The sequence below is a fragment of the Debaryomyces hansenii genome (genome assembly GCF_000006445.2).
Source record: "Debaryomyces hansenii CBS767 chromosome F complete sequence".
Lineage (NCBI taxonomy): Eukaryota > Fungi > Ascomycota > Pichiomycetes > Serinales > Debaryomycetaceae > Debaryomyces > Debaryomyces hansenii.
Window position 1 is genome coordinate 255,292 of NC_006048.2, and position 15,530 is coordinate 270,821.

Consider the following 15,530-nt stretch of genomic DNA (forward strand, 5'->3'; position numbering starts at 1 on the left):
GTATTACAAAGGAGGGGATAGACCATGTATCATTTAAAAATTTTCTACAGACACCGATGTCGCAAATGAACTCTGGCCGCTGGTGTTTACGTCACGACATTTTTTGAGGTAGTTTGCGGCCTAAATAGATTACGCCGCAAGACGATATATGCCTTCACCGTAATTAGACATTGGACATCCAAAAGGTATTATCGCTATACGAACAAAATTAGTAGCCAAGGTAGCGCAGAGGAGTCATTATAAGGATCCTTAGAAACACGGCATATTTATTTACGATAAGATCCGTTAATTCAGTTCATTCTCGTCGTCAGAGAGATTAGACAGGAAAATTCTCGGAAAGGAGTAATTATAAAAAGGTTGAAGGCAATAGGAGTGTAATAACAGGACTTGGGCATTAGACCAGCAAAAAACAAAGAAAGATGTCTACGTTAGTACCTTCGGCAAGCAGCTGTTATGGATTACGATTGCCACCAACAGAAAAGGATGATCGACTCAATTTGAATGTGAGGACCGGCTCAGCATCCACTCTTTATAAATCATTGGTATTTACGTACGGAGGGCTCACTATAGGATTGGATATTGGGGATGAGAGTGTGGACGAGCTAATTCGGATTTTCCATCTGAAAATATCGAATTTGAAATCTAATCTGATCGACAAATATCTATCGGGAGAGTTTTTTTATCTTGATTTGATCGAAAAGTATTGGACACGGGTGGATATACCGAGCGGTGAACGAAAGCCTAAACCTAGGGTATTTCATGAGATAACGGCGGTTAACAACTGTATTTATGTATTTGGAGGGTTGATTGTGAATGAGAAATATGATAGCCACACACACGAAGATACTAATGAAAGAGAATTGGTGCCATGTAACGATTTATGGGAGTTTAGCCTTGAGTCTCGAAAATGGAATTTGCTTCATGATGGTAGCAAGTATGAATATGATGCGGCTGTTCCTAGACCGAGGTTTAGTCACAAGATGACGACTTTGAGCAGCTTGTCATTTGCTAACAGGAAAGATCATTTTGGTATATTTATAGCAGGTGGAAGAGATGACGAATCAAGGCCGTTGTATGACAATTTTGTGTTTGATCTTGTGACAAAGGAATACGTGGGGTCATCACCTATTGAACTAACACTCGACACCAAGAAAAACAGTCAAAAATTTCGAAATGTCAATAGCATAGTTACTTCAGAGGACTATAAAATTAGTGTCGATTATGTTAATAATGTGATAATTAGTTTCATTAAGGAACCCACTCACCATCATCATCATTCTCGTACCAGATCAACAAATAAAGCTATACTGAGCGATTATACAAGTACTATGGAAGGTGATGAATCACTTATAGTGTATTCGCAAGTTGATTCATCGAAAGACCAGTCAATAAACACATTGCTATCGTTTAAAGTTGGAAAGTCCATAAAAGAAGGTAAAATATTACCAGTACATAACAAGGTTCTGACAAAAGAAAACGAGACGAAGAGGATAACGAACCATACCATTCCTTACAACTTGAAATTTCCTACGGGTGGATTGTTTGGTCAAAATATCGTCATTACAGGATTCTTACCCAATGATAATGATATATGTGTTTTCATTTACAATAAACCAACAGGTAAATGGTCTAGACTAAATTTTTTTTGTGATCATGATTATGGCTCGCATAGATGTTGGGGAGGGTTTGCATGGCAATCACATCATAAGGTTGTCTTACTCGGTAATTACCTAACATCTCGGACTACAAGTAGCATTAGGTATTTTACTTTAATGATCACAGTGAGCTTGCCAATTACAAATATCTTAGCAAGTTTGGAATTAGAGGGAGGCCATTATCATTGCCCTGATGGCACAAAAGTGTTCTATAAGGACGATAATTCTTCCACTGACGATAATAATAGGGATAGGATTAGCGAAGAAGATGCTTATTCATCATCCGATGCATTAAGTGATGGTGAAAAGAAGATGCTTAAAAGACATCATAGCGTCTCTGCTTCCAGTGATAAGGCTCCTCAATCAATAAGCTTTAGTGAATATGTTCATTACGTAGCCCCAAAAACAAAGTTCACCACTATTAGATCAGTCTTCCCGCCAGCGGCTATAACCTTGGGTAGAAATGCCATGGATAGATATGGTGATTTGATATCTGACTTTGAATTGGTTTCATCTAAAGGTGATAGGATACCGGTATCCTTGAGGATTTTAATGGAACGGTGGGGTAGATATTTTGTTCAGCTATTAGCAAAAGGATATGTCCAGGCTGTGGATAGGTTTGAACGTGATCAACAGTTAGACTCTGAGTCTACAAGGAATGCATCTTCAGCATCAGAAAGTATGAATTCTGCAAACAAAACTCAAAACAAGTTAAGATCGTCGATGAGTACATGTGGCGGTTCTTCGATTTCATCCAGCAATTCTGAAGTTAGTATTAACCAAAGTAAACCAAGTAAAAAGGGACACCATCAATCGTCGTATCACGTTTCTATCCCTGCGCCATCTAAGTATTCTAAGGAGCCTCCACAGTTCAGACTACCCTTCCAGGAGCTGTCGCTCACGAATAATTCAGTTTCAGAGAAAGCAAATGAAACGATTAACCAACATTTCGAAGAAACAAAGCGTGGAATAGAAACGAATAATAACGAAAAATTGCCTGATTTGCCTGGCTCGTCGCATATAAAGGATGAGCAACCTGACACTTCCCGTAAAGGATCAGTCAGTTCATTCTCAAGCTCTAATTCCTTATTAAATTCCCATCTCCAGAACATTCCACCTCAATTACCATTACCTAATGAGCCAATTCCAGCAGTTCCTGCTTCAACATCATTTAGAGGTTCGTCAAGAAAAAATTCAGCAGATTTAAATTCACCCAGAGCATCACTTATGTATACTTTGACAGCCTTGAGGAATATACCTGCTACAAAATCTCCCAGGGAGTCGCCATTTTCTTCTCCGCGAGCATCAGTGTCTGGAGGCCCTGCACCAATGGGAAACGAATTACTGAGTCTAGCAATTCCAAACTTGAAACAAAGCTCTCTTTCTACTGACAGAAATAATCATCGTCTCACAAGATCGCTAGACAGTTCACCAAATGGTTCTACCGACGCTCTTCCGATTAAGACGGCTGCCGGGGAATGTATAACAGATCAAAATTTTAGAAATAAGAAAGTCTCGAATAGTTCTTCAATGGCATCACTGGAAACATTTAATCTGGATAAGAAATTTTCTCCGTTATCATCAATCCAACCAAACACCAATAAAATATATGCGAAGGATGCAGATGACCGTCAAGATTATGAAGAAACGAATACTACTGAAGCAAATAATTCTCTTTTTAGTAACCCATTATTAGATTTTGAAAATGCGGAGAGTGGGAAATTCAGAATGGAGCCGTCGCTCATCCCAAGAAAGCTTTATATGCCATTTGCAACTAGTTCAATCAAAGCATTCTGCGAATATTTATATACCGGCCAAGTTGGTAACAAATGGCTTTTATCGCCAGTCACATTGGATAATTTGGCAATCTCAAAATTTTTGGATGTTCCGTTATTATATGATTTAATAAGCGAAGTTTTGTTTGGTGTTATTGGTAGGAAGGAATCATTTATTATTAGAGAAGGTAATAAGTTGAAAAGAAGATATCACGAATTATTAGAGTTAACAGGTTCGGTTAAGGAATCGGGGTTTAAGTTCCCTTTAGACGAGTACGAAGGTTTTATGGATACTATTGATGATGGGTTTTTAGATATCACATTACTAAAGAAGTCATCAGCTAGTCATAAGGATAGTTCAGCATCGGCAATGAGTAGCAAGAGGAATAAGCTGTCTTTAAATTCAGCGTCATCATTTCGTTATTCCATAAGTATTGATGATATTAATGAGAATGCAATGTCGCTAAGGGAAGTACCAATCGATGAGACGTTGAGATCAACAAATACCGAAAGTAACCAAGAGAATATTCCAACTAACAATCAAGAGGAATCAACCGACGATTCTATTGAAAAATCTACTTCTAATAGCGAAGAGGATACGGACTTCGAACTTGGCTATTTAGATGCTAGAGATAATCTGTCATTAAACGTTGGCCCTCGAGCAAAATCGATCTTCGATAAATCTGGGACAGACATGCAATTTCATAGTGCCCTTGATAACGATCAAAAGGAAAAGGAAAGCGAAATGGAAAAGTCTAAAAGCTTGAATCTTACGCTCGAGCAGTTAGTAAGTCCACAGTCGCCATTACCATCTGATTATACGATCGACTTGATATATGAAACTGCCACACTTTGTAGAGATATAAAGTTGATGCTAAGAGCAGCAAACGTGAAGAATATGGGTGACGTATTTAATCAGAGTAAGCTTGAATTGAATATAGCCATAGAAGAATTAGAGAATAAGTACGATGAACAACAAAAACAACAAGATGAAGAGCAGAAAATTGAACACCCACAATTCAAAGGAAAGATACCATCTCAGCCTTCTGGAAATGAATCTGATACTGGTTTGGAGCATATTAGATCTAACATGTCGTCTTCATCATTAAGCACGTTAGGGCTTAGAAGCGTTGATTTGGAAAAAACGAAATCAAATACAGGTTTTAGGGCCATCGGAGGGTTTGGCCCATTTAAGAGTAAAACTGACTTAAAGGCACTGAAGATGACCTCATTCGAAAACAACAAGGAATTAGATAGAAGAATTACTAGGCTGATTAAGAACGATGAAAAATTAAAACTGAAGACTGCTAAGGATGAGAAGTTGAAGCGACTCCAAGATCAAAAATTGGAAAGAAGACAGACAGACAAGCCAAAATTAATGACAAGAAAGAGTATATTTACAAAGTATAAAGATGAGGGATCAACCAGCACATTAGCTTCAGAGGCGTCGACGAACAAGAAGAAGCATGGCTTTTTGCACCATCTTAGTCACAAGAAGAAAAACGAAGCTCCTATAAACCAAGGGGATAATTCTCTGTTGGAATCTTCGAATTTGAGTAGAACGTTATCTGCATCAGGCAGTATAAGTTCAGCTAATAGCAAAAAGTCGCAGGGACTGAGGATTAAAAATAGCTTATTTGGCAAGAAAAGACTTTCCAACTAAGAACTATTATGTAGAATGTAAACAATATAACGCAATAATTCATCCGAGAGAAAGCATTCTTAGTAATTAAGCCACAGGTTGCTCCGCGAAAAGCATTGTCACAATGTCGCGATCAAGTCTGGGAAGTATATAAGTGGCAAATATCAGCTAGATATTCAAGGATTTGTGAAATAATATTATTTACTATTAATTAGACCATCAAATTAGAATTATTAGATATTAATTAAACAAGAAAAAAACAATCAATTAAACATGGCTGTCACTTTAAAGAATAACACTGATACCGTTACATTGAACAATGGCGATAAAATCCCAGCAGTTGGTTTGGGTACTTGGCAAGCTACCGAAAAGGATGCTGCTTACAAGTCTGTTAAGGCAGCTTTACAAAATGGTTACAGACATATTGATACTGCAGCGATTTACGGTAACGAAGAAGAAGTTGGTAGGGGTATTAAAGACTCTGGGGTACCAAGAGAAGAAATCTATGTTACAACTAAATTGTGGAATGCTGACCATAAGAAGGCTGAAGAAGCATTGAATACTTCCTTGAAGAAATTGGGTTTAGACTACATCGACTTGTATTTGATTCATTGGCCATACTCTGTACAACCAGACACCAAGCAACCATACAGTGACTGGGATTACTTGGACACTTACAAGGAATTGCAAAAACTTAAGGCAACTGGAAATGTTAAGGCTATCGGTGTTTCCAATTTCACTGTTAAGCAACTTGAAAGATTATTGGCTGACAAGGATATCACTATTAAGCCAGCTGTCAATCAAATTGAAGCACACCCATTATTGACACAACCTGAATTAACCGAATACTTGAAGAAGAATGATATTGTAATTGAAGCTTATTCTCCATTAGGTTCTTCTAATTCTCCGTTATTTAAGAATGAAACTGTCGTTGCTATTGCCGAGAAATACCAAGTTGAACCTGCTCAAGTATTGGTTTCCTGGGCCATTCAGAGAGATACCGTTGTCTTACCAAAATCGGTAACCGAATCCAGAATTATCTCCAATTTAAAGACATTTAAATTATCCGATGAAGATTTTAATACGTTAAATAACTTATCGCAAAAGGATGGTGTTGTTAGAACTTGTAACCCAGAGTTCAACGACTTTGATGATTAGAGAAATATTTAGATCGCAATATACTTTTTTTTTTACCTAGAATGTAGAATTGTATATAGGTGCTTTGATGTATTTTAAACTATATACAATCATCAGACATGGACTTCCACTGAATTGCTACTGAATCGCAACCATGTTGTTATGTTGCTATGTTGCTCTATGAGAAATATACGCTTGGAGGACTACCTACTTCATTTCCAACCAGGTTTGTCTATAGATAAACTGAAGCATATATGTTAGCGATCAACCAGAGCAAAAATGTTTGACTACGGTATATAAAAGGACAGTCGTAGTTCATGTAATAGAGTATGTCGAGAAGTCAAAATAAATTTGCAGTGAGGTTGCAACATATTACGTCAGCATATTAATCAAATAGAAAGGCTTTCTTGGATTGCTTTATAGAATCATATAAAAGGAGCTGGTTTCACCTCTTATACAATATCAGACTCATTTTAACCTTATAATTGATAATAATGACTACTCGTACAGCTAACAACACTGACTATTACACCCTCAACAACGGTGAAAAAATTCCAGCAGTAGGATTTGGAACATGGAAAGCTACTAAAAAAGAAGGAGCACATACAGCTGTCAAAATTGCTTTGCAAACTGGATATAGACATGTTGATACAGCTGTGATGTACGACAATGAAGAAGAAGTCGGTAGAGGAATCAAGGAATCCGGAATTCCAAGAGAGGAGATTTTTGTTACCACAAAATTATGGAATACCGATCATAAACAGGTTAGTAAAGCCTTCGATTCTTCGTTGCAAAGATTAGGTTTGGACTATGTGGACTTGTATATCATGCATTGGCCACTCCCTCTCGATCCTAAAACAGAGAAACCATATGAGGACTGGAATTATATTGATACCTATAAGGAAATGCAAAAGCTTGTGGAGTCTAAAAAGGTAAAGTCTATCGGCATTTCAAACTGTAACATTGAACAAACCAAGAAGATACTAGATGACAAAGACATTACGATCAAGCCTGTTGTCAATCAAGTTGAGGCTCATCCTTTGTTACCACAATTAGAGTTATTTGATTTTTTGAAACAAAACGACATTGCGCTTGAGGCATACTCTCCATTGGGATCAGACAACTCGCCATTATTTAAGGATGATACCATAATCGGTATTAGTCAAAAGTATAACGTCCATTTAGCTCAAGTATTGGTATCATGGGCAGTTCAGAGAGGTAGTATTGTGTTACCAAAGTCTGTTACTGAATCTAGAATTATTTCCAATTTAAAGACATTCAAATTACGAGAAGATGATTTTGCAACTTTGAATAATTTGTCCAAAGAAGTTGGACCCGTAAGGACAAATGACCCGGATTGGTTTGATTTTGGAAAGGATTAATTATCTGAAACTCCAATAAATTTAGGTTTGATGATTAGACAAATAAAGTAGATGATTATGGATTATTATATATACAAGTGAGGATTTTTTGCGACCTAATTAGGTACTGTATCCGTAGAACTTTCTCCGCGTTCCTTGGCGAATATAAAATAGCGATGAATTTGGCGATATTAGAAAACGTTTGGAATTTTGTATCAATTAAAGGTAATAGAAGAGACAGGTAGCCAAACTGAAGATGAGCGAGGAATCTATAAAGCAAGAAGTTGTAGACTATGCATATAAAAACTTGAGAGGTATTCCAAAAGGGAATAAAGAGTACGAGAAAATGATTCTGCAGCTTTCCTACAATTGCTTTGACCATGAATTATTAATGTCAAGAAATTTAGCACACGAAAGAGCTATTGATTATGCTGACATTAGAATGAAGGACTATGACTTTGATCCAGAAAAACACTATAAAGCAAGAGAAGAGTACTTAAGAACTATATTTGGTAAGCTTGGAGATAAGAGTTTTATTGAAGCTCCATTTTTTGTCGATTACGGATTCAATGTAAGTGCCGGAAAGAATTTTTATTGTAATTTCAATTGTACTTTTCTTGATTGCTGTTTGATTGTGTTTGGGGACAATTGCATGTGTGGCCCCAATGTTACGTTCTGCACACCCACCCATGCAATAGATCCTGAAAGAAGATTAGCAGGTGAGGAATCAGCTGGTCCAATAACTGTTGGTGACAATGTGTGGTTCGGCGCAAATGCCGTTGTTTTGCAAGATATCACAATTGGGGATAACAGTATTATTGGGGCAGGTGCAGTGGTTACCAAAGATGTTCCTGCCAACACAGTTGTTGTCGGATCTCCAGCTAGAGTTGTAAAGCATCTTACTCTGGAACAAGACAAAATAGAGTCAGCCAATCATTTGACTTGAGGGGCTATACATAAACTCTAGGTATAATACTTATTAGAATCGTAGGCTTGAAAATAATAGCTAAAATATAATATACAGGTTCTATCGATTTCATTCGAGAAAATCCTGATTATGAATACATTAATTGTAGATATACTATTTCATACTATCAAAACGAACATTACATCAATGCTGTCCGGTACTTGGAATCCTCCATCATATTCAGCACAAGATGCTGATGAGTTCATCATTGCTGATGAAGATGAGACTTCATCGCAAAGAATCCAACCAGATGTAACAGAGCATACACCTATGTCAACTTCTTCTCATAATGCCAATGCCAATGCTAATACTAATTCGATGTTTTCATCGTTTTCATTCGGCCCAAAGGTTGATTTATCATCAACATTCGCTCCCTTCACACAATCAAAGACATTCACAGATTCAAACACTATAAAAGAACGCCAATATAGCGGAGGGGATACGCTTGATGAACCTGTGTGGAACACATTGAAAAGGGATTTATCACAAATAGGACGGAGACTAGCAATAGTTGTATGGCCAATGCAATTAGCTAGCTTGGCTGCCAAACAACAACTGAGGTTAATTGACTTTGCTAGCAATAATGGGATTAACTTGCCGCAGCTGATAGTAAACGCACGAAGAATCTCAGTATCGGAGAATCAAAATGATGATGAGGATGAGGATAGAGAAACAGGAGTAACTGGCGATGAATTGCTTTCCCAAACAACTCTAGAGTGGGATTTATGGGGACCATTGATTTTCTCTTTAGCATATTCGGTAACTCTTGGAGTATCCGCTTCTAAAAATGAAACAAATCTGGTATTCTCTGGGTCATTTTCATTTATATGGCTATTCTTTATTGTTATCGGCTTAAATATTCAATTGTTAGGTGGGAACATATCGTTTATGTCTGCCATCAGTGCTACGGGCTATTCAATGTTTCCAATTACATGCGGTACTCTTATTTGTACTTTAGTTGTTAAATGGAAATTGATTAGAATTATTATCATGTCAATTCTAGGTGCCTGGAGTATATATTCTGGGGTGATGAGTTTAAAATGCTCGGGTGTGTTACCAGGAAGGGTTTTGTTAGCGATATATCCTGTTGGTCTAATGTATTCTGTATTGAGTTGGTTATGTATAATTACCTGATTTAGAACATGATTTAAAAAAAATAATCTTTAAATATATATTTATTTAAATAGCTTAAACAACGTAATTATAAAAATATGGTAAAAGGTTAACTAATAGAGTTTTAGAAAATTAATTAAAAAGAGATTTTCGCCCTTGTTGGCACAGTCGTCGTGCACTGCAAATTTAGCCAGCTGGTTAATTTGAAAAAAGTGCTCGGTTCGACTCGTGAAGAGAATTTTAACATATTTAATGATGAATAACATGGATGTGAACAATCTCTGAGTATAACCATACGGTTATGCGTAGATTACAAAACCTGCCTTCCTACTGATAATGTTTTAATTCCTTTATTTTACATAAATGCTTGTTTTATTTTCGTTCATTGTTAATTTTTAAAGTGAAAGTTATCATTGTAAGCGATCTTAAGTACTTGATGTGTGTCCTGATTAAATTAGTTAATGCTAACAAACCTATACAATACATACAGATGAAAATAAATATATAGTTTATCTGATGAAGTCATTTACCTTTTTGTCTCCTCTTCTTCCTCTCCATTTTAGCAATTTCTCGCAAGTCGTCTTCACTAGGTTCATAAATATGCCAAATAGTATAGTGTGGTAAACCACCAACTCTGAATCCCATAGATTTGGCCATTTTACCAAACGCCTCGGTTTCAGCATGGTTTAAAAATGTAAATGCTGGGAAATGAACACCCTGCCTGAAAATTCGAGCTCTTGCTAATATAGAAACACCACCCACACCGTCAATGTCAATTATTTCATTTGGATCCCCATTTGGATCTCTAATATACGCTAGATGTACTCGCCAAGTTGGGTATTCAGCATAACCTTCCACAATAACATCTTCTTCATCTAAGGATTTTGCCAATTCTACCGCAGCTTCAGATTCAACCCAGGAATTCAAATCATACGGCTGTTCATTACCTAGGAATGTTGGTAATGGCCTCCAAACATTTGGCACCATCACATCGTAGTCATGTTTCATTAAATCTTGAATAACTGAACCCGGGCAAGTTTCAATATCTACGTCTCTCCAGTAAACCCATGAGTGGTATGATTTCAATGCATTAGAAGTCAACCAATTTCTGGCCCTCCCCATCAATTTCCTACGAATTCCTTGAACTTTTACAGCATGTCTATCACTGAAACCCTGTCCTATTACTTGACCAAAATCTTTCCTGAAAATGGATATTGATCTGAACGGCTTATGATAATTTTCGTGGAATGTTTCGGGATTATAGGACTTTTTAATATTATTCATATAATCTGGATCCATGTATAATTGGTACAAATCAGATGATCCTTTAATTACATTCGCGTGTCTCTGACGTTCACCGAGTTGTAGTTTGTTTAATAAAGTACCATTTTGCAAAGCCACAGAATATTCAAAAACGGTCTCCAAAGTACGATCATCTGGAGAACAATCGGAAACCAAGAATGCTATATCAATTAATGAATGATCATATGTCAAATTCATTAAGTTATGGAACGCCATAGGAAGTACGCTTTCTGCATTTCTTAAAGGCATCAAAAATAATACTACGTCTCCCTGAGACAATCCATCCGTTGACCCTTTATAGTCATTAAGGTCGTAATAGTCCACCGTTTCTTTATAATTCTCCTCTTCACTTTTTAGCCCCGTTATATCCTGTTTTTCTATCCCGTCTTTGGTAGCATGGTATAATTCGTAGTCATTTTCAGGGTCCGTCTTACCATTTATGTGGTTTTCTGACGCTGTCTGTGAAGAGAAATTAGATCGAAAGAATAATATCCATATCAATATGGCAGAAATAAAACCAATTGCTATCTTCTTATATAACGACTGCGGATTAGATCTTCTCGGGTTAAACTTGTTATGTCTAAAAACTTGTTAATACATATTCAATTAAATGGTCTTCATAGAATACATACATAGGAAGATCGGTTTTTTTACCGTAGTCATCTAACACCATTTCCTAAAAACTATATCTTCAATGTCAGATGATATCAACGCCACTATCGAATCAAATATTGAAAAGATAAGCAGAGTACTACTTGTGATCTGACTAGTTTTCAATAGTCGTCAATACTCGCGAGTGAACTGAAAATTTCGCACGTGTATATAAATATTCTATATGTAGTATCTATATAACCTCTTGCAATCCATTCTCTTCGGGTTTAAACCATTCTGTCTTCAAGGTATTCCAACAAAGTTTAGCAAGAGATAAAGCTCGATTTTCACCAATATCAGATTTTCCTTCAATGTAGATTTTTAATTTGGGTTCAGTTCCTGAACCACGACAAGTAAATCTCACTAATTCGTTATCTGATTGTGCATCTTTTGGTTTCAATGTGGCAGTAATCATCTGTGAGGTGGGATCAACAGGTAAATCAGGCACATGGGTGGGGGTCAGAGTATCGTATCCTAGGGTTAGATCTCTCCATGAATCGACTAAGAATGTGTCTCCTAGAGTTTGTGGATGAGGCCTTCCTTCATACGATTTACGAATAGTGTTTTCAAATATTTTTTGGGTCATCGATAGATCGTTTAGCTTATAGTAGCCATTTGCTTCTTTGTACCAACCGTATTTTTCATATCCCTCGTTTAATTTATCAACGGGATCGTAATTTTCTTTGTTTGCAAACCAAGTTTCGTACAATTGTAGCCAAATAACTAGGGCAGAAATGCCATCTTTGTCATTAGCTACACTAAACATAAAGCCTATCGCTTCCTCGTAACCAAATGGTACGTTAAACCCTTCTTTCTTTAAATCAATGGCCTTATTACCAATCCATTTGAATCCAGTTAAGGTGTCAATAAACTTAAACCCATGATGTTGTGCCATTGAGGCTAAGACTTGTGATGAAACGGTAGAATTAATTAAGTATGTTTTATCTAGCTTATTTTCTGGAGTTAATTCTTCAATCACGTACATTGCAAACAAGAACCCAATCTCATTCCCTGTTAACTGCACCCATTCATTTGTTTTATATGACTTAATTGCAACACTAAATCTATCCGCATCCGGATCGTTCGCAATAACTAACTTATGGCCCAGTTCGTTTGCATTTTTGATCGATAAAGCTAATGCACCCTTTTCTTCTGGATTGGGAAACTTCACCGTCAGAAACTCGGGATCAGGATTCATTTGCTCTGTGACAGGTTTGATATCGGATTTTGTTTCAAATAAAGAGATAATTTTATCGAAAATCTCCATTCCTACTCCATGCATTGGAGTGTAAGTGAAATCATAGCTCAATTTATGATTTTGGATTAAAAGCTCATTAACTGCGTTAACATACATTTCTGTAGCTTTTCCTTTTACCCCAAATAATAACTTATCAGCATTTTTCTTGAAATTCCCTACAATATCCCATACATGTTGGTTAAGCCAAGGGTCCAAATTTCTCTCAATAGAGTTAGCTATTCCTGAGTCATTTGGGGGTATGATTTGGCAACCATTTCCATAATAGACTTTATACCCATTATCTTGAGCAGGATTATGAGAAGCTGTGACCATAACTCCTGCTGAGGCTTTGAAATAATCAATGGCGAATGGTACTAATGGCGTATGCACATATCCTCTATCAGCTTCTTGGAGCTCATTAAATTTAGCCTCTGAAAGTTCAATAGATTCGCGTGATAAATTAGTTGTTGAACCTAAGTAATATACCTTAAACCCTTGTGTCAAAGCAACACTGGCTGTAATTTCAGCAAATCTCTGGGAATGAAATCTATGATCATAACCCACAACAATAGATAAATTCTGGTTTGATTCATTTTTCTCGAGTAAATATTTGATCAACCCTTGAGAAGCCTGAAGTATGGTAACATCATTCATATGTGCAAAGCCAGAAGTCATCGTTGACCTCAACCCGGCGGTACCAAACGCAATTCGCTTCGAAAGTTTTTCATTCAATTTTGAATAATTTCCTTCTTGTTGTAGTTCAATTATCTCCTTTCTTGATTTCGGATTGATATCAACCGATATCCACTGTTCGACTAAAGTATTCAAGGTCTTAATTTGCTCTTCAGAATATTCTTCCATTATTATATTATTAGTTGTTGAAGGTAAGGGCAATTGAAGTTAAGAATACAAGATTTAATTTGTGCAGGTTAAATTATCCTATACTCAATTTTATTGAAATTATGTTACGTTATTTTCGAATAACACTATATACTATACAACGGAAGAAAAATACAAGTAGAATACATTAGATTAACATCATGCATAGGCTAGTTGAAATTCTAATATAGAAGAATTTTGAGTAACACCTGCAAATTTTATCTCTCCAGTGTTCTTAAATTCTTCATCATCAGCAGTGTTTAAAATATCCAAGCTTAACAACGCAGAGTTCGACTCTTCAATAGTTTTTTCACTCAAATTATCGAGCCATTTCTTACCTTTCTTAATATATCTATGTAAGCTTAGCATATTCCTCGAATCATATGTAATGATTATCGACGAAGATGGATCAATTGCAAAATCTACCAATTCGTTCGAAAATTCTATCGAATGAATAATGGCATTCTTTCGCAAATCAATTATGTCCAAACAACTTGCATTCTCACCATTGGCAGATGAAACTAATAACCAATATCCATTCGATGCAAATGAAAGTTTTTTAATATTTGGATATTTGGATTTAATATTAAATACAGATTGTCCTGATGTCAAATTATAAATTGTTACCTCTCCATTTTCAGTGCCTGTACCTAATAGAGCACCATCTACGTGGATATCACCACAACATATATTATTTACTTTCGAGGAGCGGAATAAAACGGCCATTTCGTCAAGGTCATTCAAAGACCAAGTTCCATCACGCGAGAATAAAATGAAAAGGTTAGTTAATGTGGGATGAGACACTATTTGAAAGATTTCACCCTCATGATTATGTTCAAATAAAGTTTTGCTGTCTCTAACAAACACCTTTTCCTTATACGCAAGTATAGGCACTTGTTCGTCTTTATGTATGACTTGATTCACAGCCGTTACTAATCCCTTATGTGTGATTTTAGTCACATTGTTCTTTCCAGGATTATTAAAATTGTAAACAGCAACAGACCCTGTGGACGATCCCACTAAAAGAATTTTATTGGTTGCATTCACGAATGAATTTTCTGCCTTCTTGAAAGGCTGTGCGTGATTTGCAATGAACTCTACGGTTATATTTTGCTCAGGAGTAATAGGTAAAGTAGGCTTCTGGGATTTATGTAATTGGAACAACTCGTCACGGGCTTGATTAATTATTTCAACTGGTAATTGAGTTGAAGCTTTAGCATCTCCATTTGAAGTTGATTCTATAACCACATCATCCATTGGTTCGTCTTTTCCAATAGATACTGCTAACTGTTGTAATGCCAGTCTAGCTTCGTCTCTTTCTTTGATAGCCTTTGCTGCGACTCTTACTGCTGCGTCGTGGTGGTATAAAGCTGCACTCAACTCCTCTCTGGCTTTATGTAACTGTTTTCTCAATGCAAATACTTCCAATGCTAAGGAATCCCATTCATTCTGAAAGGTCGATAATAACGAAGGTATTGAATTGAAACTAGGTGGTTTTGGTGGTGCAATCGTCGATGTTACGCTATTGATACCTACCAACTCTTCTATTGTTAAATCCTCATCATTAACTGGATCTTTACCACTAGTCGATATATAATTCTCGATAAGTCTTCTCTCAAAGATCGATCCACTCTTTGGTGAAATAACTGGCTCCTTCGGCGTTTCGCCAGAAACTAGATTCGAGTTAGTAACTGAATTAATTTTATGGTTCACAATTTACATGGAATTCCTTACATACTTGAACAAATCATTCTATAATTATATACTGATTAATAGACTTATTAGATAGCTGAATTTGTATCTTGTTTATA

General features: G+C 36.4%; 8 protein-coding genes across 8 annotated transcripts; 5 read left to right on the top strand and 3 right to left on the bottom strand. All coding sequences in view use genetic code 12, as the record gives it.

The window, feature by feature from the left end:
• Positions 1-419: 419 nt before the first annotated feature.
• DEHA2F02904g (DEHA2F02904p) lies at positions 420-5,093 on the top strand (the record flags this gene model as incomplete). The annotated part of the gene is made up of 1 exon (XM_460492.2): positions 420-5,093. The coding sequence occupies one exon, from the start codon at positions 420-422 to the stop codon at positions 5,091-5,093; it is 4,674 nt and encodes a 1,557-aa protein (XP_460492.2).
• A 252-nt stretch (positions 5,094-5,345) lies between these two features.
• On the top strand, positions 5,346-6,230 carry DEHA2F02926g (DEHA2F02926p; the record flags this gene model as incomplete). Its single annotated transcript, XM_460493.1, has 1 exon — positions 5,346-6,230. The coding sequence occupies one exon, from the start codon at positions 5,346-5,348 to the stop codon at positions 6,228-6,230; it is 885 nt and encodes a 294-aa protein (XP_460493.1).
• Positions 6,231-6,703: 473 nt separating this feature from the next.
• On the top strand, positions 6,704-7,591 carry DEHA2F02948g (DEHA2F02948p; the record flags this gene model as incomplete). Its single annotated transcript, XM_460494.1, has 1 exon — positions 6,704-7,591. The coding sequence occupies one exon, from the start codon at positions 6,704-6,706 to the stop codon at positions 7,589-7,591; it is 888 nt and encodes a 295-aa protein (XP_460494.1).
• A 235-nt stretch (positions 7,592-7,826) lies between these two features.
• DEHA2F02970g (DEHA2F02970p) lies at positions 7,827-8,516 on the top strand (the record flags this gene model as incomplete). The annotated part of the gene is made up of 1 exon (XM_460495.1): positions 7,827-8,516. The coding sequence occupies one exon, from the start codon at positions 7,827-7,829 to the stop codon at positions 8,514-8,516; it is 690 nt and encodes a 229-aa protein (XP_460495.2).
• Positions 8,517-8,627: 111 nt separating this feature from the next.
• Positions 8,628-9,671, top strand: DEHA2F02992g (DEHA2F02992p; the record flags this gene model as incomplete). Its single annotated transcript, XM_460496.2, has 1 exon — positions 8,628-9,671. One exon carries the CDS (start codon positions 8,628-8,630, stop codon positions 9,669-9,671), a length of 1,044 nt encoding a protein of 347 aa, XP_460496.2.
• Positions 9,672-10,172: 501 nt separating this feature from the next.
• Positions 10,173-11,201, bottom strand: DEHA2F03014g (DEHA2F03014p; the record flags this gene model as incomplete). Its single annotated transcript, XM_002770684.1, has 1 exon — positions 10,173-11,201. The coding sequence occupies one exon, from the start codon at positions 11,199-11,201 to the stop codon at positions 10,173-10,175; it is 1,029 nt and encodes a 342-aa protein (XP_002770730.1).
• Positions 11,202-11,796: 595 nt separating this feature from the next.
• On the bottom strand, positions 11,797-13,701 carry DEHA2F03036g (DEHA2F03036p; the record flags this gene model as incomplete). Its single annotated transcript, XM_460498.1, has 1 exon — positions 11,797-13,701. One exon carries the CDS (start codon positions 13,699-13,701, stop codon positions 11,797-11,799), a length of 1,905 nt encoding a protein of 634 aa, XP_460498.2.
• Positions 13,702-13,878: 177 nt separating this feature from the next.
• Positions 13,879-15,470, bottom strand: DEHA2F03058g (DEHA2F03058p; the record flags this gene model as incomplete). Its single annotated transcript, XM_460499.1, has 2 exons — positions 13,879-15,392; positions 15,458-15,470. The coding sequence occupies 2 exons, from the start codon at positions 15,468-15,470 to the stop codon at positions 13,879-13,881; spliced, it is 1,527 nt and encodes a 508-aa protein (XP_460499.2).
• Positions 15,471-15,530: the final 60 nt, after the last annotated feature.